The 23,741-nt window shown below is 40.4% G+C and overlaps 2 protein-coding genes, 3 long non-coding RNA genes, 1 other non-coding gene and 1 pseudogene across 6 annotated transcripts; 2 read left to right on the forward strand and 5 right to left on the reverse strand.

Moving 5' to 3' along the window:
• The first annotated feature begins 536 nt into the window (after positions 1–536).
• On the forward strand, positions 537–1,038 carry LOC123466974. Its single transcript, XR_006641572.1, has 2 exons — positions 537–601; positions 782–1,038. It is a non-coding gene; the product is annotated as an uncharacterized LOC123466974 (long non-coding RNA).
• Positions 606–1,114, reverse strand: LOC116916267. Its single transcript, XR_004390574.2, has 2 exons — positions 1,058–1,114; positions 606–992 (listed from the first exon to the last, which is right to left on the reverse strand). It is a non-coding gene; the product is annotated as an uncharacterized LOC116916267 (long non-coding RNA).
• A 3,223-nt stretch (positions 1,115–4,337) lies between these two features.
• Positions 4,338–6,385, reverse strand: LOC116933870 (annotated as a pseudogene).
• Positions 6,386–6,895: 510 nt separating this feature from the next.
• LOC123466976 lies at positions 6,896–8,232 on the reverse strand. The gene is made up of 4 exons (XR_006641581.1): positions 8,081–8,232; positions 7,703–8,018; positions 7,084–7,647; positions 6,896–7,021 (listed from the first exon to the last, which is right to left on the reverse strand). It is a non-coding gene; the product is annotated as an uncharacterized LOC123466976 (long non-coding RNA).
• A 429-nt stretch (positions 8,233–8,661) lies between these two features.
• On the reverse strand, positions 8,662–13,535 carry LOC116918731. Its single transcript, XR_006641587.1, has 6 exons — positions 13,324–13,535; positions 13,216–13,286; positions 12,557–13,147; positions 10,663–11,090; positions 9,299–9,450; positions 8,662–8,772 (listed from the first exon to the last, which is right to left on the reverse strand). It is a non-coding gene; the product is annotated as an uncharacterized LOC116918731 (transcript).
• Positions 13,536–14,244: 709 nt separating this feature from the next.
• On the reverse strand, positions 14,245–22,308 carry LOC123466289 (intraflagellar transport protein 172 homolog). The gene is made up of 24 exons (XM_045167029.1): positions 22,143–22,308; positions 20,979–21,122; positions 20,805–20,917; positions 20,549–20,734; positions 20,394–20,481; positions 20,112–20,326; positions 19,878–20,045; positions 19,672–19,810; positions 19,486–19,605; positions 19,309–19,421; positions 19,130–19,245; positions 18,445–19,065; positions 18,178–18,373; positions 17,985–18,116; positions 17,412–17,917; positions 17,042–17,349; positions 16,766–16,978; positions 16,572–16,697; positions 16,106–16,507; positions 15,587–16,020; positions 15,323–15,518; positions 15,057–15,257; positions 14,756–14,995; positions 14,245–14,693 (listed from the first exon to the last, which is right to left on the reverse strand). Exons 1-24 carry the CDS (start codon positions 22,179–22,181, stop codon positions 14,412–14,414), a joined length of 5,298 nt encoding a protein of 1,765 aa, XP_045022964.1. The 5' UTR covers positions 22,182–22,308; the 3' UTR covers positions 14,245–14,411.
• A 219-nt stretch (positions 22,309–22,527) lies between these two features.
• Positions 22,528–23,510, forward strand: LOC123466985 (ubiquitin-conjugating enzyme E2 C-like). The gene is made up of 3 exons (XM_045167036.1): positions 22,528–22,797; positions 22,858–22,972; positions 23,033–23,510. The coding sequence occupies exons 1-3, from the start codon at positions 22,694–22,696 to the stop codon at positions 23,342–23,344; spliced, it is 531 nt and encodes a 176-aa protein (XP_045022971.1). The 5' UTR covers positions 22,528–22,693; the 3' UTR covers positions 23,345–23,510.
• Positions 23,511–23,741: the final 231 nt, after the last annotated feature.

Here is a 23,741-nt window from a genome sequence, read left to right on the forward strand (position 1 = left end):
AAATGAAAAACTATAAAACCAATAGAAAAATAAACCTGATTTCCGTGAATTTTATTCAATAGAGGCAATTCACATCGCGGTTTCGCGTGTCAATTGTTTCGATGTCCGCCATTTTCTCTGGTTGTTTATGTCATGTTTTGCCTTGTTATTATTGGCTGAAAGTGTTATTTCCCAATACAAAGTGGATTTTATGAATCAGTGTTTAATTTTTTAAAATTTTTTTTTGTGTCAGTTAATTGCTACGTATCTTGGTTAGTATGTGTAGCAATTTCTGTTTCCAGATCACATTTCTTGTATTTTTTAAAAAATCTTTTCTGTAGGGCTGTCATGGGTTTTCAATATTGTTGTGCCCCGGGTTGCAAAAACAAATAACATTAGAGTTTGTAATGCACATTTTGTTTTAGGTAAGTCTCAACAAATTTATTAATAGTGAATGTGTCTATCTAATTCTTCTATTTGAAATCACACAGGAAAACCTTTTTAGTACACTGGAGAAACACACCCAGACTGGGCCCCATCCCTGAATCTTGACAAAGTGTATGTTAACGCTAAGTCAGCCATGGATAGAGAGTCAAGAAGAGTAATTTTAAATGTTCAAGAGGTAATACAAATTATGAAGTATAATTTATTTATACGTTATGACATCAAAAAGTTATATGTTATAGTAATGTTACAAATAAACAAATGAAGAGTAATAACCTTCGCTTTCATCAACAAATTTTTGTTTAAAAGACTGATTGCACAAAATGATCCAATTCCCCCATCGATAAATCTCTTGTAGGTCTCAAGGCCCTTGTAAGCCTTTAAATCTTCATGCGTGTATGGAGACTTGGAACATAGCAGGTAATTTACCAAATCAAGATTGGTTACCAGTGGCATTTTTCCTGCGATGCTAAGTCCATTGCACCAATACTCTTCGTGAATTGTATAGGGGCAATCACAACCTACTATTAATAGTTTTGCTGCATACTTACGTTTATCTTCTGACAGCCCTACAGAAAAGATTTTTTTAAAAATACAAGAAATGTGATCTGGAAACAGAAATTGTTATACATACTAACTAAGATACGTAGCAATTAACTGACAAAAAAAAATTGAAAAAAATTAAACACTGATTCACAAAATCCACTTTGTATTGGGAAATAACACTTTCAGCCAATACAGACAACGCAAAACATGATATAAACAACCAGAGAAAATGGCGGACATCGAAACAATTGACACGCGAAACCGCGATGTGAATTGCCTCTATTCTGAATCTAAATCATGTATTTTAAGCCAAATTTGAAATTTGGTCAAAAATGAAAAAGTGGGAAGGGTATAGCCTTTCCACTTTTGTCGAAATCGGCAAAAAATGACATCTCTTGAAATTCTCCAAAAATCAGACGGCATAATGGAATGGAACGCTGATTTCAATTTAGTCATTGGTTTTCTCTTTAGACTAGCCGTTAAAAAAATTAACGAAAACAGTTCTGTTAGCGCACCAACTTCATTTATGGTTTTTAACATGTAAATGAAAAACTATAAGACCAATAGAAAAATAAACCAGTTTTCCGCGATTTTCATTCAATTCTGAATCTAAATCATGTATTTTAAGCCAAATTTGAAATTTGGCCAAAGATGAAAAAGTGGGAAGGGTATTGCCTTTCCACTTTTGTCAAAATCGACAAAAAATGACATCTCTTGAAATTCTCCAAAAATCAGACGGCATAATGGAAATTGAACGCTGATTTTAATTTAGTCATTGGTTTTCTCTTTAGACTAGCCGTTTAAAAAATTAACGAAAACAGTTCTGTTAGCGCACCAACTTCATTTATGGTTTTTAACATGTAAATGAAAAACTATAAGACCAATAGAAAAATAAACCTGATTTCCGTGATTTTCATTCAATTCTGAATCTAAATCATGTATTTTAAGCCAAATTTGAAATTTGGCCAAAGATGAAAAAGTGGGAAGGGTATAGCCTTTCCACTTTTGTCAAAATCGGCAAAAAATGACATCTCTTGAAATTCTCCAAAAATCAGACGGCATAATGGAAATTGAACGCTGATTTCGATTTAGTCATTGGTTTTCTCTTTAGACTAGCCGTTTAAAAAATTAACGAAAACAGTTCTGTTAGCGCACCAACTTCATTTATGGTTTTTAACATGTAAATGAAAAACTATAAAACCAATAGAAAAATAAACCTGATTTCCGTGATTTTTATTCAATTCTGAATCTAAATCATGTATTTTAAGCCAAATTTGAAATTTGGTCAAAAATGAAAAAGTGGGAAGGGTATAGCCTTTCCACTTTTGTCGAAATCGGCAAAAAATGACATCTCTTGAAATTCTCAAAAAATCAGACGGCATAATGGAAATTGAACGCTGATTTCAATTTAGTCATTGGTTTTCTCTTTAGACTAGCCGTTTAAAAAATTAACGAAAACAGTTCTGTTAGCGCACCAACTTCATTTATGGTTTTTAACATGTAAATGAAAAACTTTAAGACCAATAGAAAAATAAACCTGATTTCCGTGATTTTCATTCAATTCTGAATCTAAATCATGTATTTTAAGCCAAATTTGAAATTTGGTCAAAAATGAAAAAGTGGGAAGGGTATAGCCTTTCCACTTTTGTCAAAATCGGCAAAAAATGACATCTCTTGAAATTCTCCAAAAATCAGACGGAGTAATCGAAATTGAACGCTGATTTCGATTTAGTCATTGGTTTTCTTTTTAGACTAGCCGTTAAAAAAATTAACGAAAACAGTTCTGTTAGCGCACCAACTTCATTTATGGTTTTTAACATGTAAATGAAAAACTATAAAACCAATAGAAAAATAAATCTGATTTCCGTGATTTTTATTCAATTCTGAATCTAAATCATGTATTTTAAGCCAAATTTGAAATTTGGTCAAAAATGAAAAAGTGGGAAGGGTATAGCCTTTCCAATTTTGTCGAAATCGGCAAAAAATGACATCTCTTGAAATTCTCCAAAAATCAGACGGCATAATGGAAATTGAACGCTGATTTCAATTTAGTCATTGGTTTTCTCTTTAGACTAGCCGTTTAAAAAATTAACGAAAACAGTTCTGTTAGCGCACCAACTTCATTTATGGTTTTTAACATGTAAATGAAAAACTATAAGACCAATAGAAAAATAAACCTGATTTCCGTGATTTTCATTCAATTCTGAATCTAAATCATGTATTTTAAGCCAAATTTGAAATTTGGTCAAAAATGAAAAAGTGGGAAGGGTTTAGCCTTTCCATTTTTGTCAAAATCGGCAAAAAATTACATCTCTTGAAATTCTCCAAAAATCAGACGGAGTAATCGAAATTGAACGCTGATTTCGATTTAGTCATTGGTTTTCTCTTTAGACTAGCCGTTAAAAAAATTAACGAAAACAGTTCTGTTAGCGCACCAACTTTAATGTATGGTTTTTAACATGTAAATGAAAAACTATAAAACAACAGAGAAAAATAAACCCGATTTCCGTGATTTTTATTCAATTCTGAATCTAAATCATGTATTTTAAGCCAAATTTGAAATTTGATCAAAAATGAAAAAGTGGGAAGGGTATAGCCTTTCCACTTTTGTCAAAATCGGCCAAAAATGACATCTCTTGAAATTCTCCAAAAATCAGACGGCATAATGGAAATTGAACGCTGATTTCAATTTAGTCATTGGTTTTCTCTTTAGACTAGCCGTTTAAAAAATTAACGAAAACAGTTCTGTTAGCGCAACAACTTCATTTATGGTTTTTAACATGTAAATGAAAAACTATAAAACCAATAGAAAAATAAACCTGATTTCCGTGATTTTCATTCAATTCTGAATCTAAATCATGTATTTTAAGCCAAATTTGAAATTTGGCCAAAGATGAAAAAGTGGGAAGGGTATAGCCTTTCCACTTTTGTCAAAATCGGCAAAAAATGACATCTCTTGAAATTCTCCAAAAATCAGACGGCATAATGGAAATTGAACGGTGATTTTGATTTAGTCATCTGTTTTATCTTTAGACTAGCCGTTTAAAAAATTAACGAAAACAGTTCTGTTAGCGCACCAACTTCATTTATGGTTTTTAACATGTAAATGAAAAACTATAAGACCAATAGAAAAATAAACCTGATTTCCGTGATTTTCATTCAATTCTGAATCTAAATCATGTATTTTAAGCCAAATTTGAAATTTGGTCAAAAATGAAAAATTGGGAAGGGTATTGCCTTTCCACTTTTGTCAAAATCGGCAAAAAATGGCACACGACACCAGCCCCCCTTAACTTGAACTGATTTCACGAGGGGGGGCTGGTGTCGTGTGCTTCACCGACACCAGCCCCCCTTAACTTGAACGGATTTCACGAGGGGGCTGGTGTCGTGTCTTCACCGACACCAGCCCCCTGCGCATTTCTTTGGGGGAGGCTGGTGTCGCCTTCTCTGTGCGACACCAGCCCCCATTCCAAATAGTGGGGGAACAATGTCGGGGGGGCTGTTGTCGGGGGGCTGGTGTCGGGGGGGCTGGTGTCGGGGGGGCTAGTGTCGGGGTAGGGGTGGGGGCTGGTGTCGGGGAGTCCACTGTCGCATTCCCTGAGCAAGGCATGTTCCTTAGCTGCCATGTTAGCATAATCGACCATCAAACGAATCAGCACTTGCGTCTCAACGAAATCAGCTTCCATAAACAGTTCTTCGGCATAAAGGATTCGAATTGACAAACCGGGACCAGGAAACGGGTGACGTTCCAGTAATTCTGTGGACAGACCCAGCACGCGACCTAAGACCTTATTTCATCTTTATGGAAGTCTGTTGGAAAAAATAGCGAAAAGAGTAAAGATCTTACTGGAATGCCACAACGCAATTACCTTTAAGAGGTTCTACTACACGGCCGTAAATGCGCAACTGTCGAACCATTTCGGAATCGTTATGATGAGTCTTTATGGTATCAGCGCGCGAAGAAGCCATATGCGAAGTGGACTCAATTAAATCCGGTATCAAAGCAACTGTAATTTTTTCATGTATGATGATATTGAATATTAGGCAATATAATACATGCAACAACAAAAAAGAGAAGTTTGATACCTTGTCCGAGAAGTAGATTATCCCAAATGACATTTAAATCGTTAGCCGTTCTATCTACCACTTTGAGAAACTTATCGCCAATAATTCGACGTTTTTCTTCCAGATTAACAGTCCGACACAACGACAAAGTTTGGCGATCATGCACGTTGGTGGAAGCATCGTAGAAAGTCAAGCTTGCTTTAACAACCCAAGACAATTCGAAACATCAAATCTGATCGCTGGTATGACGAGAGAAATGAGAAGCCACTGTCTGGAAAGAACTCTGTCATAGAACAAGAATTATAAATCATAGAATTTGAGATGTGACAGGACGACGTATCAATTAATCTCGTATCAAATTTTGGCCATTTATAAGATTCTGAACGGTCCAGAAAAGCATCTCAAATTACCCGAAGATTGAGCCCGAGTTGCTGTAAACTAGTGACGACTTGCTCGGATTCGTCTTTACGCAGGAAACCGTTATCGATATGGATGTTTGTCACTCTGTAGAAGTGCTTTATGGAGAAGGGCAGCACAAACGACGGAATCGAATCCGCCACTTACCAGCATGAGCACGATCTTATTACGTCCGACCGTACGCCGGACGTATGGATACACTGTTGCTCGCATTTCTCCAATGTGAAAACTCCTTGCAATCCACAGATGTCGAACAAGAAGTTATGCAACATTATTCGTCCTGCAATTTTACACCAGCCATTAAGATCAATGTTTCGCACTCAATGGAAAGGAAACCAACATACCGTTTTCAGTAAAATCAACTTCAGGATGGAACTGGACTCCGTAAAGGTGGCGATTAGTATCAGCAATGACGGAAATAATATGACGCGAATATTTTGCGACGCAACGCAACCCTTCTTCAACCTATTCGACGCTGTCACCACGGGTCAGCAATACCAGTTGCCGAGTCTCTAAGCCTTTAAACAATGGGCACTCCTTTTCTTCTTGGATCTCGAATTGCCCATCTTCGCAAACATCTTTTCTCTTCACCGTTCCACCTTAACAGAACAGAACAGAACAGAACAGAACCGAAAAAATAAATAAATAAATAAAATTTAATACAAACAAATAAAAATAAAATTTAATAAAATTTTAAAAACGTTCTAATTATTTTATGACATGTTAAACACTCCTTTGAAATAAGTTGAATAATAAACATTTTCTATGCAACAGAATTGGTTACCTAATTCCTTGTTGAGCAATTGCATGCATAAGATCATAACAAATTCCCGGCACTGGAAGACCGCAAGCAAAGATTGCTGGGTCGTATAGTAAGGGCATCTGCTGCGTAAACTGAGTTGGGACCGAAGCCCTGCAAGGTGTTAAGCCCCATTCTTGAATGCGTTGCGGCAAAATCTACACCGAACTTTTCTACAAATCTGTTTTTCCGAATGCTTTCGAATGGGATAAGTCTACCTGATATGTAGGAATTGGTGCCAATTTTTTTTTACCGCTCTGGTTACTGCAGTATTAATTTCCCGGATGTGAAGCATGTACACATTGTGGTCTGTAACAGTGGAGGACATAAAATCGTTTTAAACGAATGGTCATGTAAAATGTGTTAAGGAAAGTTTATTGAATTGACTATTTAGCTTTCCGTGCACGATAATCTGCCAAAATACCATTTACTTGCTTGGTTGATGCAAATTTTTGGGTCTCGCTTTCACCTTCCGAGTCTATAAGCGATGTGATTTTTCTTTCGGTGACAGTGGTCCTCAGAAGTAGCTTAGGAACGTTGTGTTCCTTTTGTCTTTCCTGATGTCGATATAAATTTAAGAAACAAAGAATGTTTAAGCAGATCTATGTGTGAAACTTTGGGTTTGTCGAATGTCGAGATAGCTTACTATCTGAAACATAGTGTTTTTGTTTCCACAGGCTGGGATCCCATATCATCGGAATGTTTGGCTTCTTTCAAAAACGGGTTTACTGCAATTTCCTCTTCTTCTGCTACTCTCACAACCTTTTCCTGCTAAATGAGAATCAGTTAACAAAAGGAAAATTTGATAAGACATATTTTGTTAGAAAAGATACCTAGGCGGCAAAAGTGAGACAGACTTGGTAATAGCACAGCTGGTGCGGTTTACATCAGCTAGCGTCACACTTTCTGAAGTTATCTACACCGTAACATTGTCACTAATTCCCATCACCACCTGGGATTTCCAGTGTTCCCTTTTTGTTGGGGATCTAATGCAACCTTCAGTGCCTTTAAGACACCCATAACATCTCGACCAAAAAAGTTCCACCCACAGAAAAAACAGCTTTTAAAAAGACGGAATCGAAGACTACGCCGAGTTAATACTCTTTCTTATTTCCTTGGATTACCTAAACGTGTATGATTCTTTGATGATTCTCTCCCACAATTTTTGAATCATTCTTCTTCTTTTAGCCTTTAGTTTTACACGCACAAAAGGGTTAAAGAAAATAATATAAGTCAAGGGGAAACGGGGCCACAGAAAACAAGGGGGTCCAGATAAGCACTTCAATGATTTTGTAAAAATACCATAACATGTGTGATAGTAAAAGGATCCATGTACTTATACTTTTTTATACCGAAACTCCATCAATATCCTCTTCGAAACCATTACTATTGTGAATCTATATTAAAGAAATTAAGTATGCTTCAGTATAATATTCTTCGTGATACACTTACTGAAAATAGTGAAACCCTATTGGATTTTGTCCTTTCGCCAAACTCAAAACCATCCGCAGGAATGAATGTGTTGTTTTCCACTGACTAATTGTTGTTGCCTCGTTTGGTTGACATAGTAACATGCAACTCATTCCATGGTTGGACATAACAGATTGTTGAAGGACATACTACTGCTGAAACAACACAAAATCAAATAACAATTTTAAAAATCTTCTATGACTTTTAGCTGTATTGGTGGCTATGCTCTGTGATTCCCTCTTGAGGCACCCAAGCACTACCACTGTGCACACGTATCATCAAATGACCAGTCTGCGAACTAAGTGAGATATTATGGCATAACTAATTGCCTTACATACCCTAATTTATTCATACGCTTACCATTACCGACGGGGCCTCCCACATGCAACGCCACATCAAGTCCACATGTATACAACCATACACTTCCAAATTCCAACGCGCGTCGAAGGCGGCACCAGCGGCTGGCTCGCTGCCATGCCGCCATTGACTGTACAGTAGCGAAATCGAAATGGGCCTAACAATCGATCGATAAGTTCAATGGGTAGTGGACTCCTCCTTCGTTGAAGGCGTGGTCTATTCAAATTCCTCCTATTAGTGTCATTTTTTACCGTTAGATGGCAATGCAAGTTAGCTATTAATTTGCTACATAAATGATCAGCTAGCGATATAAGGGTTGTCTATAAAATAATGGATCAAACGGCGTTCCGTACTTAACACACGTCAAAGTCTAAAAGGGAAGGCCCAAGTCGGATTTTTTCAAGAATCGTTTTACACCAACTACCTATAAACGCCTTGTAACGTTGTGTAGGCCTATAGCCCTATACATAAAATTTGTTATTCAAACAAATCAAACGAAGTCGATATTTCATGCAGGATGAAGAAAATCTTTAGAGGAAGTTTGAGTACATACAGATAAGAGCTACTTTACGCAGCATATATGGTCACATGCTGGAGAAATTACATGGGTCCAATGATATCATTTCTAAGACTACATCCGCACAGAATCCGACAAAATCGCGTATGTAGGATATAAAGTTACGCTGTTCTCTTCTCTGCAATGTAATAGATGATAAAAACATTATTTAGATGATGATACAGACGTTCACTGTTAAAAAAGTACACCAGTGTTTCGGGGTTATTTGCCCGAATATTTCGAATATCGCATTATTTTCAGCCCCGAATATTTTGTATCGTATCGCAATACGAAATTTTTGTGGTTACTAACCCTGAATTTTTGGGGTGTTATAGGTACGAAATGAAAAAAATATTAGTATGCCACGGGACTTATACACCAGAACTTTCGACTCGTGCTTTACCACTGAGCCTCATTCGATGATATATAATTGACAATTATTCGAGGTCGCGAAGCGAGCGACGAATAATTGAGATTCTGTTTGTTAAATGAGAGAAGACCTCAACGGTGTTGAACCACTGTATTCAGCTCTTCAAAGGGATACAAAAAAGTCTCCACCCTGACCCTCCGCCCTCCAACAAGGGCGAGGGCCACCCCATCTCCTCAGAACTTTTCCAGGGAAAACTGACACAAACGGAGGAGGAAGATAGAGAACACAATACAACTCGAAAATTAAATGAGAAAGCATAAATATGACTGGATTAAAAAAGGCTACTAGCGCCTGTTCCGGATACTGTAAGCCGTTATGCCGTATCACCTTCAAAAACGGCCCCGTCCGCCAAAAGACCTGTTATTGGCCCCCTTGTTATTCCAATTGCTAAAATAAACAAGAAAGACAAATTAATAATCAGATAAAAATGAACAAAACAGAGCGAATGAACAGAAAAAACAAAAAATTTTTGGGAGGTGTGGGTGGGAGATAAAAGACCGTTGAGGTCTTCTCTCATTTAACAAACAGAATCTCAATTATTCGTCGCTCGCTTCGCGACCTCGAATAATTGTCAATTCTATTCGTTGCATTCGCTCGACCTCAACGGTGGACTTCAAAGATGAGACGACGACGTTTGTGAGAAAATGGCATCCACTACTGGATTAGACGAAATAGAACGCTTGTAAAAACGAGCGAAAGTAGATTCCGATGCCCAACTGGCCGTACGAAGAATCGAATCCACTGCTACACCGGCAGCGGCCGCCTTAGATGCGGCAGCCCCACGAGTTGAATGTGCCGAATAAATCGAAACATCAACTCCGGCTTCGGATAAACAAGATTTGATTCACCTCCCAAGAGTGGACGAAGAAACCGAATGGTACGGCTTCTTAGTTGCAATAAATAAAGCGAGACATGACCTGGGCCGCAACGAACCCGATTTAGAAACATAGTCCCGCAAACAGCTTACAGGACAGCAGGAACTGTCAGGGAAAACCGGAAGAGAAAAAGATTGTAATGGACCAGAACGTTGAGTTTTCCGGAGACGGAGAAGGGTAAAAGACGCAGCCGTTTCACTAAAAGACAAAGATTGGAAAGATATAGAGGCCAACTCAGAAACTCTCATAAGCGTAGCTAATGCCAAAAGAACAATTAATTTTTTGGAAAGTTGGGGAAAAGAAAGCGACGTGTTATCGCCCAAACTTGTTAGATACCGAAAAACGTCATCAGGATCCCATGACGAATCATAACGAGGACGAGGGGGATTATTGTTAAAGCAACCTTTCAACAACTGAACAACTAGAGGATGGTCACCGATCTTAAAACCGTCTAGGCCATCAAGTGTCATAGACAACATCGATCTATGCACGTTAATTGAGCGAAAAGCATAACCCTCCTTATGTAAATCAGCAAGGTACTGAAGGACAACTACTACAGAGTTACACAAGGGATCGGATCCCCGTTCAGTACACCAGCCAAACCAATGGTTCCAGGCGGACTGGTAAGAAGAAACCGTGGAAGCACGGTTGGCGTCCAACAATAAAGCGATAACCTCTTCTGAAAATGCTCGATCTCGGAAACGCATCCGGATATTCTCCACACGGATAGGATTAGCGATTCGTTGAGCGGATGTGTCGCCCGATCGCTCGACAACAACAGATCTGGCTGAGGCCTGATTATCCTGGGAACGTCCACTGTCAACTCTAGAAGAAGAGGATACCAAGTCTGAGACGGCCAAAAGGGGCACACCAGAACCAACGACGCCTCTTCCTTCCGAACCTTCGCTAGGCATCTCGGAATGAGGGCAAATGGGGGAAACGCGTAACATTTCCGTCGTTTCCAACACAGAGAGAAAGCGTTGGTTGTCAGCGCAAGCGGTTGCGGAACCCAGGACACGAATGTCGACAGCTGCGCGTTCCATGCGTTGGCAAATAGATCGATCTGTACTTCCCACAAGGTGCGAATTTTGTGGAAAACATGTCTGTCGAGCATCCAGTCGCTCGAGTCCATGGACGTTCGCGATTCCCGATCTGCAAAATAATTTAATGAACCAGGTAAATGGAAAGCCAATAATTTAATATTCCGATACTCGCACCAATGAATCAACAAAGTGGCCAAGTCACAAAGAGACTTCGAATGCGTTCCACCACACTTGTTAATATAGGAAACCGCAGTCGAGTTATCGACAAATAAATGAATAGAGACATCGGAAGAATGTAAAGAAAAAATTTGCAGAGCGTAAAGCGCAGCCAAGAGCTCTAGCTCATTAATGTGTCTTGCCTTTTCGTCCAAGGTCCAAGGACCTCGTGCCGTAACACCATCACTACAAGCCCCCCAACCGGAAAGAGAAGCATCGGAAAAAATAATGATATCTGGTTCATCTGGAATCATACCCTTACCATTCGATGACTCAAGGTTATCGACCCACCAGACAAGGTCAGAACGAGCAGTAGCAGAAAGAGAAACAAGATGATTCAAATTACCCTTGACCCCACGGGACTCTGAAATATAAAGTCGTTGCAAATTTCGATAATGGGCTGGGGCAAAGGCAACCGTGGGAATCGCCCACGAAAAGTTTCCCAGAATGGAGGCCAGCTGGCGAAGGGAGATCTTATCCGCCCTGAGGGCCTTTTCGCACATCTGTGTTACTTTTGCCACCTTCTCAGGGGGAAGGGAGAAAGAAAGGGAAATAGAATTAACAATGACCCCCAAGAATTCTATCTCCTGGGTGGGAATAAAAATCGACTTCGTGGTGTTGACTAGAAAACCCAAATAGGTGATAAAATCAACGACAACATGTAAATGTTGCGAAACCAGATCCGCCGAAGACGCCATAATTAAAACATCATCTAAATAAATAACCAAACGGACCCCACGTTCCCGCAGAAAAGCGACAACAGGCTTCAAAATCTTTGTAAATACTCTAGGCGCCGAACAGAGGCCAAAAGGTAAGCAGCGATATTGGTAAAAATTACCATTCCAGAGTAGACGTACAAACTTTTGATGTTTAGCGGCTAAGGGAACCGTAAAATAAGCATCGCGTAAATCAACCTTCACCAACCAATCGTTCTTACGAATAAGATACTTAACTGATTCCATACCCTCCATTTTAAAGTGCTCATAACGAACAAAAGAATTCAATTTTTTTAAATTCAATATCGGGCGCCAACCCCCGGAACTTTTAGGGACAGCAAACATGTTGCTTACAAAGCCGTCAGTCGGGTGAGAAATTGGGACAATAGCTTTCTTAAGCAAAAGATCAGACAATTCCTGATCGCAGATCTGAGCCATCTCGGCACTCATTACAGAATCAGATGGGAAAGACAATTGAACAGGGACAGCATCAAACTCAATTAAATAACCACGAGAGACGACGTCAAGCACCCAAGAATCAGCCGTAAAAGAAGACCAAATCTCACTAAAACTCAATAAACGTGCACCAACAGCAGGGTCTATACCAGATAGATTGAATACGGGAGAGACAGAATGAACATACCTGGACCGCTGGCCCCTTGGTTGTGATGGTAACGCGAACTTTGACCCGAAAGGGGGTGATAACGATTCCCACTGGAAGAATGTCCGCGGTCGCTACTGCGAAAAACTCTTGAGTCGTTCCAACGGTTGTTACCAGTGCTCCAAGAACGATCATAAGGACCGCCAGCGCGTCCAATTTTTGCCAGCTTATTCTCGTCTTCAACTTCCTTCACCATGGCATCGAGGAACTTGTCTCCAAAAAGGCGCGAAATTTCCCGCGACGAGAAAACGCGTGGATCATCAAGCAATGGTGACATCTTGGGCGCAACTTGGCGCATCACATTGAGGCGACGCATCTTTGAGATGTTGGCAAAGGCACCACCCAAAAGCTGGAGAGCCGATTCCGCCGCTTCCATCAAAGGACTGGTGTCCGGAAGATTGATCCAAATGTGAATTAGGGGACGCATAGCATCCATAACTTGATACTGTGACGAAAGCCAAGCTTTCTCAACGTAATCAACAACTTTGCGGTTACCCGAGCGATCCCTCTTCGCATTCTTCAAGTGTCGTACCATGGACTCATCCACTTTGGGGCATTGAAGCTCAAACGAGCCTTCAAATTTCAACTTGAACGATTCTCGCAGTGACTTGCCTACATCTTTCGCCAAACCCTCAACCAACCATCGACGAAGACGATGAGATTGCTGGCGAGAAACAACATCTGAAGCGCCAACCGGCGACACAACATTCGAAGACGGAGAAGGATAGCTATCCCTTGACTTACTTCGAGAAGGAGAACGTCCACGGGGACGCCTCTCACGACGTGAAGAAGAATCATCGTCGAAACCGTGAAAACACTCAAAAGCTGCAAAACGAGGATCTTCTTCGGAATCCATCGCACGTTCGTCAAAGAGCTCAAGAACATCACGACGATCTCGAGAACGAAGGGCCTCCTCGCGGGCCTCCGTTTCACTAGGCGTTGGAGAGCTCGGCCTAGACATGTCCGCACTCTGCAAGAGCTGAAAAAGTTCTGAGGAGATGGGGGTGGCCCTCGCCCTTGTTGGAGGGCGGAGGATCAGGGTGGAGACTTTTTTGTATCCCTTTGAAGAGCTGAATACAGTGGTTCAACACCGTTGAGGTCGAGCGAATGCAACGAATAGAATATGGAAACATCTCTTCAAATAGGATTAAAGTCGATTAGGTGATTTTGGGTCCCATTATTTCACACAGCTCAAGAATTTGGCATGATTTTAAATACTGTATTGCTTCTCACTGCGGAAAATTTTTCTTTATTTGTAAGATTTATCGAACTGTATTATTCTATAAGGGTCATTCCGCCGACTTTTGAATTTTTTCGTCGCAAAAAAATTCTTTCATTTTTTTACCACGTATTCTTCATGTCATGAACAATTTATGTGCCGAACGATTTTTTTAAATTTTGAGTGGTACGCCTGCAATAAAATGTTATATGTCGTGTTCGGGTGGTCCTGAATCCCGTCACCATTAAACTGATTAGTTTTCAAAGTCCAAAATTATATCTTTCTACAGTAACCTCTTTTGCCATCCAATTAGTATCTTACCTTATCACTTCTAGTTAAGATATGAAATATATTTTAAAATAATAAGCCAAACTTCTCGTTCAAATCTTTGTTCTTTTAAGCTGTCACAACGTATAACTATAGAGCTTAATATTTAAATCTATATCACCGATTAATGTGAGATGTCAGAGGCCGTCGGTTACGAACCGCTGGACAAATGGGACAACGTAATTTCCCCGCTTTATTACATTTGAGGAAGAATGATACTTGACTGGATCGTAATATATGAGATCAACTGGCCAACACTTTGCATAAACAGAAAACAGATGAAATGCTCAATCAGAAAGCAAACTGTGAAGTAACTGACGGCAGACCATTGCACCATTTTTCAATAAAATCAAGCGTTTCGTGAAGTTGGCGATTGTCTGGCCAGCGTTTGACCGCCACCAGGAAACGATTCCAATCTTCTCGATTCGTTTCTTTCCCCTGTGCTGGGAATTTGACAGGCTGTCTTAACACAGGGTAGCCCGTCAAAACACATGGCGTTGCAGGCGGATCCGACGACTTCTTCCAGTTAATCAAACAGGCTTCATAAACTCCACGCTCATCCAGAGGTAATTGCTGCGTGGTATCCATTCAGAAAGTCATCCAACAACTCCTAAATCATTTCAAGCCAAACTTACCTGTTCGATGCGCTGATCCAACGAGACAGCCAACACCCATTCTTTTGCTTGCTCTTTAAGCGTACCGTTGACGCACGGCCTGGCCGGTATGCAGAGTTTATCAAAAGGGATGTCCGTCTGCTCGAAATCTGTGTTATCCAGCAGGGTAGCATCAGCACTATCGCCATTATCTTCAATCATATCCGCAATGTCCAAATAGCGATTGAGGAGCACAAACGCCAAGTTATCCCATCCTACTGCCTGTTTTTAAATTACTTTCATGATTCACGTCTAACACATCACACTTCATAAAGATATACACCTTGGCTTTCATTCCGGCTTCGTAGAAGGCTCTATCAGCTGGAAATAGGTCAGCGTATCGCAGTAATGAAACGCTAGCTTTGGTGGCGATCACTTCTAGTCCACTGACATTCTGGCAAGTATTGCTAATCATCGTGTAATGGAACAGCCGCAAAAACCGCTCAAATTCCATGTTGATTGTGGGTGATGTTACTTCTTTCACCTGGAGAATAATAAGCGAGTTGACTTAGTTCAGCAAAAGGTAAAACAATAAAAGAGGATAGTTACTAGTAGGTGAAAAATGTTTCGTAAACCAATCAATGATTTGATATCATTTTTATCCTCGAGCAAAATTTCACTGGCAAGATGACGGTAGATGTTCAAATTTTGAGGTTTGGCCGGTGCACCGTACTTGATGAATAATTCTAAAGCGGCTGAACTGCGCTGTTGCTTTATCAGCTCAGTAGAATAAATGGCGACGTACCTGTCCAGAAGAGAGACGTACCAACATGTTAGAAAACCACTTAAATAATCCGAATAAAGTGAATTCACTTGTTAAGTAATTCGGCTCCATGTTTCTGCGCTTTCTGGAGAACTTGATCCCACTGTCCCTGGCCGGCAAGCATTTCCAGAGCTCCATTCAAATCTACGTCAGCCAGTTGATCGGCTTTTCCTTCCGCACGTAACCACTCCCGGTAGGCGGATTCAACACGTGGATAATAGTCAGGCTCTAGCTCCTGCGCAATTTTACGTGCCCTGGTCCAGTCACGAGCTTCCATCAAAATGTCCACAGCATCCCGGACGCTGTCAACACTAAGATAAAGTTGCGCGGCAGCAGCCGCTTGACCAATTTCTCTTAACTGACGGGCAGCGTTCCGCACCAGGACAACAGCCTTGTCTTCGTCCAGGAATTTGACAGCCAACTCTGACGCTTTGTTCCAGAGAGCTACCAGTTTGGCTGGCTCATTCACCATTGCAAGAGTAATCTAATTTCCGAAAAAAACAAATGAGTTATTCCCGTTATTTCACCAAAAGTTTACATTAGAACGTCACAAATTTAACTAAAAGTACCTTGAAGTAGCAATCGACAGAACGTGAGAATTCTCCCTGGAGTTCCCAATCACGAGCCTGTGCTATTAAACTAGCCGCGTTGACACCCTGTGTCTTGGTGACGTAATGATCGTATTCGTCCTGCAGAGCGGCAAGACGATTGGGTAGATATTCTTTGGCTACACGGAGAACATCTTGCCAGCGACCCGTCTCTTTGTAGCCTTGTAACAAGAGAAGAGGTTGCTGGGCACGAAGAATTAACGTCTCAAATTGCTGGAAATCGCCGGCGTCCAATGAGGCTTGAGCTCGCGAAATGAGGATCTGGTTAAGGGCTTCAGGATCGTGTTGCTCGGCCAACTGCTCGGCTGCTAACCAATCGCCTCGACTCAAATGCATTTCAATAGCTTCTCGAGCCACGCCCGCCTATTTGAACATAGGATAAACATCACTCATTTGATGGAATATCATTTTAATTTAAAAAAATTACCTTGACGTAAGCTTCTTCTGCCTCCTTCCAACGATCAGCAGATTGCAAATGGACGGCCAACAGTCTCTGAACTGTCTTAAGCTTATGTGGTGCTACACTTTGAGCCATTCCAACGGCAAATTCAAACTAACCGTTTATAAAATTCAATTTTTCTAATCCCAGTTTTCAATGTCTGACTTTATTTTTCTACTTACCATTTCTTGATCACAAGCCAAGGCGATGCATTCTTCAGCCATTCCTTGACGTAACAGCAGTTTTCCACCAACTTCTGGACCGACACTCAGGGCCCATTCCAGAGCAAGAGCAGCAGCTTCTTTTGGGCTTCCCTTAGCTCGGACAACCCGGAAGGCATCCTCCCACAGGCCGCAGTCTCGATACATGGTAACAGCGTCTCCCCAAGCGTTGGCCTATTAACCAATTTTTGGTAATGAACTAACAATATTAAAAGGACGCGTTTTAATGTTACGCACAGCAATAAAATGTTTCTCGGCGGATTTGCGATTGCCATCCGCCTGGAGCTGACGGGCGATATCCAAGTGATAGCGAGATAATTGATCCGGTAGGTGATTGCTAATGACACGGATGAGTTGATCATAATTCTTACTGGAACGGTACATTTCTACGGCCGAGTCAATTAACTGGGCAGCAACAAAGAGCTGCTCCGCTTCGCGGAATCGGCCCGCTTTCACCAACGTTTGACCTTCGTCATTAAAAAGGCGCTTTATTTCCGTCGCTGGTAAAGAATGTTTCGCCGCTTCATAAGCCCGACTCCAATGACCTAAAGAAAATCCCATTAAGTTCAGAAATCAATGGATTTACAGAATATCTCATTCGACTCACCAACGGAAATGTACATTTTAACGACTTCCATTGGCAACTTTCCTTTCATGAAAAACTTTTCAGCTTTCTCGTAGGCCCGCACAGTGGCATAATAGCGGCCTAGCATTTGGAAATGTTCCGTTTCGACGTTCGATTCGCCGACAACTTCCAAAATGTCTGCCGCTTTTTCCCATTGATGAGCTTCAATAGCCGCTCGTAGGGCAGTCGTCATTTTTCCAGCTTCAATGTAATGAGCTATGGCTTGTTCTGGCCGATGGGTTGACATCAGATAGTCGCCCCACAATTCCTCTAAAAATGTTACCTCTCCGGGAAACGTTTGCCGGGCCAAATCAATAGCTTTTGCGTAGGCATGACCTTTACGATACAATTCGAATGCCTTGTCGAGCTTTGCCGTCGCTTGGTACATTTCGCCCGCTTGGACGTACATGTTGCATCGTTGCAAAGCTGTTACAACTTGATGGACAGCCTCAGCGTCGGATAATAATTCGTCCCTATGCAACATCAACCTGTTTGATAAGAGAAACGACGTGAATATTCGATGCATCCATTATGGGGTAGTCAATTATTCATTACTTGGCCGCTTTAGAGGGTAAGCCCGCTTTGAGGCACATTGTCACAGCGGATGCGTAGTCTCCTGCGCGTTCGTACACCTCGGCAGCCGCTGATTCTTGACACGTCGTTTGGAGCCATTGAAGATAATCTTGTCTAAACGGATCATTTAAGATATTAGAAGATAAATTTAAATCAAACATCTTTTACTTTGCACCTGATTTGGTGCCTGTCTGAGAGATTGTACGTTTCTGCGACTCGAAGCGCATCTTCCCATTGGAGCAACTGGCGGTACATCCGCACAGCGTCATCCGGACTCCCTTGATCGATGTAAATCCGTTCAGCTGTGGATAAATCTCGTTGAAAAATAGCCATGCGAGCTTGCACCAGCGGTGAGCTGAATCCGTCTCCCTCTTTCAAATGGAAGATATCATTTTTTTTAAACGAAATAGTTAACCATGCTTGAACGTGCATCGAGTTTTACTGATTGTTTTTGCGACTTCTTCGGATGACCGCACGGTTTCCATAAGGAAACGAACTTTGGATATGTCACCAAGAGCGGCGTAACAGCGACTCGCGATCCGTAATTCATTAGCATCGAGACTGATGTGAGCCAAAGTGGCCCAAAGTCCCTTGGCAGAGCCGGGCGAATGAGAATCGAGACGTTCCAGGTAGGACAATGCGCGAATAAGGTCTCCATCTTCAATGGCCGTCCCAAATTCAATTAGTTGGTCGTCTAGAGTGACTTCGTTAATCATAGTTCCATCCTGGATGCGTACTGTCGTTCGTCCACCTGGTTCTTTAACGATATCCAGCACTTCTCCGCGAATGTCGGTTGTTTGCACTTTATCGCTACTCTCGGCGTGATACCAGACGTGAAGCAAAGATGGACTTTGGGCGACAATAACATCACTGCCGGCCACCCACTCGACAAACAGACAAGAACTGAGTAACAGCGTCTTTGTAGAAGTGGCCAAATCGACCATGTAGAGTCTTAATTTCTGATCGCGAAAGAGCAACTTTCTACCCGTTTCGTTCATTTCCAACCAGTCAATTTTCGATTCGTGGGAAATTTGACCCAACGAATGGCCAGTAACAAGGTCGCCTGACGAAGTGAAATGTATGAATAAAATAGAGTGGACTAAAGAAACTTGTAATGTAATACTTACTGATGCCAATAGTCTTCAAGTCTAATAGATAAGCCAGTCGTTTAATGTTATCTCCCTGTTTATGACGTCGCTCGTTGATCCGAACGCTGATCAAATGCGGATTCATAAACTCCATCCTTCAATGCGTGATGGTGAATGATTGTTATTTAAATCACTATAAGCATAAAATTGGTAAAAACCTCAGTCGTTCTAAGATGGTATTGACACCGTACTCGATGAGGGTCAATTCCCCTCGTGAAAACACCATGCAAGCGTGCGGTGTATCAAAATGGAATTTCGTTTTATTGCCATCCTGCAAGAGACAAAGGATGTGTCCCCTAAGATGATTCTGCAATAATTGGAATTCATATTCGAACCTGAATAATTTCTGGTTCTTTCCATGGCACTTCACTAACCAATCCTCGTCTCAAATCGGCAAGGATGAGCGTCTTATCAGTGCGAGCAACAGCATAATTTTCTCTGCCCATGATTCTCACCTGGATCCATTGTTATGTTCAGTACTACATTTAAAAAACAATGATCCAATTATTCATAGCTTTTACCGTTTCGATTTCCAAGCCCGGTTGAGTGCGGATAACTACAGGATGGAAAAAGGCAACGCCTTCATTTGGTACGGATTTTATTACTACTTGACTAGATGAAATGTAAATGATTTCAACTCGGCCATTCCAAAGTGTTCTTCTGTCAATTTGAAAATAATTTGAAAATAAATTGTTTATCGAAAACGAAAATTTGAAAAATCAATTACTTGGCAACTGTTTCCATGAGTTCAACTCCGCCACAAAGAGATGATGAAACCAAATAGAGCGAATCTGACCGCCAAGCCAAACAGGTAATTGTGTACATGTTCGTAATCTCCTTAATTGCACTCTCTTCCCATTGCCTCTTCCTCGAATTAAACGACAGGATGCGAATCCTGTGAAATCAACAATCTAATTAGTTTTCTTGCCAACTCATTAAACAAATGAAAGAGAATCAAAACTTGTCGAAACTGCCGAGAGCGACCATTTGGCCGCAACCACTCGATACGGCAACTGTTATTTCATGCTCTTCTTTGACGCGACTGTAGTCAAACTGTTGAATGGGTCGTCCTTCAGCCGAATAACAAACCAGCTTCTGGTCTGACCCTGACGCTAGAATTAATGTACCAGCCCATACAAGGGCAGTCGGGGCCACGCCATGTATCACCACTTTTCCCTGTATTCAATTTGGTATTATACCGATTAATAATTTATGTTATGAATAAATGAAATCGCTTTCGTACTTGAGGAAGAGCGGTGCCATCTTCAGCCACGTAAAATCTTACGATCGTTCCATCTGCGTGTCCCGAGATGAAACCGGTTCCAGATTGGCTGTTCAAAGTAGATTAGGTATAAAAAGCTTTGCAGTCGAAATATTTATAAAGAGAATCAGCATTACTTCGAGGCCAGAATTTCAACAAATGACTCTGTTGCGTAGAGCGTTTGCGATTTGTTTGTTTTGACGTGAGCAGCACGTACCTTTCCATCGGTCAAACCTAGAACAATTGGTCCTTGACTAGGCCAAATCAAACACGTAACTGAACTCGTTTGAGAAAACTTATTGCAAATGACTTTCTTGTCTCCCCTATTCCATAAAGTTGATCGAGTAAGGAAAGTTGGAAAATACAGATAAAAAATTTTTTTTTTTCAATTACCAATCGTCACCAATTTTATAGACAAAAACTATGTTATCTGTTTGGCCTATAGCAATTTTAGTTGAATCCGGCGAGAATGCAATTCCTTTGATGTTGTAACTTTTCTTGCCAAACTAGAAAAGAAATGGGGATAATTTTAATTTGTTGAAAACAGGGTAAAATGCTGGTGCTCACTTTTGAGTCAGAGGGTTTGGTGGAAAACTTGTCTCGTTTCTCTCCGTTTGCATCAAATAGGACAATGACTCTCTCAGCAGTTGCAACGGCTAATTTTTGGCCATTAGCGGACCAGCAGATTCCACTAGTTTTGGCGGCGCCATCCTTTTACAAAAGATTTTAAATGCACAGTTTTTTTGTAAATTCTGTAGACGCTGAACAAATCTAAATTCTTTGTTCTTCGCTATATTTACGTGATACGTCATTCTAATTGAACCAGGGACTTCCATACATTGAATTTTTTACTTCACAACTATAATTGTAAGCTATGGTTGCACTGATGAATGCCGATTACGTAAATATGAAGTTTACAACCTTGAGTAAGCGTTAGGGACAAGAGGCAAATTGTGTATCGTTGACCAAAATCGTAGTACAAACCAGATTTAATTCGGGCAAATGAATAATTATCCCGTCATCGCCCCACTGAAATAACGAGATTGTTTGTATAAGGCTATATAACAATCTATCAGACTGCAGCTGTCGATGAATCTTAATGTTGAAACCATCGTAGTTGATGTTTCAAAGTTGTTAAAATAACTCCAAATTGAATCGATTCGATTCCAAATTCCAGAAAGTGTTTTTGAAACATCTTTTTTTATTGAAGAACTTAAAAGTCTTTTGGAATCGTCTTCGTTTTCCTTTGTACATGCAAAAGAGTTTCAGCTTACCATATCTACGACACTTTACGTATACTTACGGTATTTTAAACAGTGCCGGCTTACAATCTCACACTTTACTTTTCATGAAGGATAATATTTTGAGAATATAACAGGCTCTGCGGCCTACTGGATAAGACAATGGGCCGGGGAATGCGAGTTCGAGTCTCGCTAGAGGTAGCATGGCAAGTATCAATAGCCATACGGCGTAATTTCGTATTGCACATTTCTGTCATTTATCATAACAAATTCGATGGGTTTAGGTCATTGGATTCAGAAATCCTCTACTATAATTGTTAGGTAATGTGTAGCAATTGTAATGATGGTTTTTTAACACCATGCCTTTCGTCTCACACGTATGTCGTAATCGTCTCACAAAGTAAGAAGCAATCTCGAAACATGAGTCACAAATAGAAAAATATCCTTTCCTAAAAGGCAAGTTAAGTCCAGTCTATTTTGTACCACTTACCTGGTAGGGTAAAAGAGTTTTAGCTCGACGGATTTGCATTGTTAAATTATCCCACTAGTAACAACCGTATTCAGACATTGTGCGAGGAATCTCATGTATGAAATCGAATTCGTGTTTTTTAATTTTTCCACTGTTGCTAGGCAACGATCCACCAAACAGAGGCGGCGTAAGGGTAAAGTGGGAGGCCCAACAATGAGGCAAACATTGTAAAGAATTTATTAGAGAAAAAGATAAAAAGAGGTTTTCTTTGAAACAGTAATCTTGCCGTTAAATAAATTTATTTATTTAAATCAGTTGAATTCCCTGATTTCGGTTTTTAAATGAATTGTTAAATTCTATTTAGGTTTGGCAACTGCTGGTCGTTTGAAATTTTTTTTTGTTAACAGTTAGCACACACCTCCTTCTCTTGAAGTCAGTTGTGAAAAAGTTTAAGGTTGAACGTCCTCTCTCTTCTGTTCCTGCTGTGGCCTAGCGTCCCGCTTTCCCAACGTCTTTTTTAGTTTTAATTGAAGTGGCTTAATACTCCTGACTTGTTTTATTGATATTATAATATGGCTCAAAATATTGATCCAGTCAACGGGTCCAACAACAGTACTGCAATGAAAGATGGGGACGGGCCTACTTCGGCCACAAAACACCAATCAACCAGCAAACGGTGGGAGAAAACATTTGGAGTGTTATTTAGTCAATTATTCTATTTTAAATAATCCTATAGATTGCAACAAGAGCTTCTTACACTCATGATGTCTGGTGACAAAGGAATCTCAGCTTTCCCAGATGGGGATGATGTTTTTTCGTGGATTGGGACCATTATTGGTCCACAAGGAACGGTTAGTCAAAGATCAGTGTTCTAGAATGATTTTTTTTTTCTTACGCTTAAATTTTACTAGGTTTATGAAGGATTAGTATACAAACTTAGCCTGACCTTTCCAAATGGCTACCCTTTTACTGCCCCTACAGTTAAGTTTGTCACTCCCTGCTTCCACCCCAATGTGGATACATATGGGAACATATGCCTAGATATACTCAAGGACAAATGGTCTGCACTATACGATGTGAGAACAATCCTTCTGTCCATACAGAGCCTGCTTGGAGATCCTAACAATGATAGCCCCCTTAATGGTCAAGCAGCCCAGCTATGGTCTGATCAAGTTGCCTTCAAGAAACTGTTGCTTGAAAAATTTCAAGATACCAAATCCTGAACCTCTGGTTTTGTACCACCATTGTTCCATAGCTATAATCCATGTCGGCTCTTCCAATGTTAACAGAAATTTTTAGTTTCCTAATTTCAATTTTTTTAATGTACTGTAATGGTGCCTATTCTAAAAAAAAAAGAAAATAAATGAAGCAATTGTGCATTCCAAATTATATTTTCTTTTCTTTGATAGATATCTTCAGTGGAGGATTTGTCTTCTGGCAATGATGGTAACATTTCATGTTGCATACAGATACAGGTTATGTGATTTATTGATCTCATAACAAATGAAATTGATGTAAATGTAACTGATTAAAATGAACAAAAATTGATTAACACTGTAGTTACTTTGATTACATTGGTCATGGTTTAACATTTTTACATGTAGGCTTTAAAAGCATTGA

This window comes from Daphnia magna, unplaced genomic scaffold (assembly GCF_020631705.1).
Source record: "Daphnia magna isolate NIES unplaced genomic scaffold, ASM2063170v1.1 Dm_contigs130, whole genome shotgun sequence".
In the NCBI taxonomy this organism is placed as follows: domain Eukaryota; kingdom Metazoa; phylum Arthropoda; class Branchiopoda; order Diplostraca; family Daphniidae; genus Daphnia; species Daphnia magna.

Bases quoted from the DNA above. Each gene is read 5' to 3' on its own strand.
- LOC123466289 (XM_045167029.1), bottom strand. From the start codon at position 22,181: ATGCAAATCCGTCGAGCTAAAACTCTTTTACCCTACCAG. The intron at 20,918-20,978 runs GTGAGCACCAGC...TTTCTTTTCTAG, and splicing joins CCAAACCCTCTGACTCAAAA to TTTGGCAAGAAAAGTTACAA. The intron at 19,606-19,671 runs GTAAAAGCTATG...CAATGGATCCAG, and splicing joins CGGGCTTGGAAATCGAAACG to GTGAGAATCATGGGCAGAGA.
- LOC123466985 (XM_045167036.1), top strand. From the start codon at position 22,694: ATGGCTCAAAATATTGATCCAGTCAACGGGTCCAACAACAGTACTGCA. The intron at 22,798-22,857 runs GTGGGAGAAAAC...ATAATCCTATAG, and splicing joins CACCAATCAACCAGCAAACG to ATTGCAACAAGAGCTTCTTA. The intron at 22,973-23,032 runs GTTAGTCAAAGA...AAATTTTACTAG, and splicing joins TTATTGGTCCACAAGGAACG to GTTTATGAAGGATTAGTATA.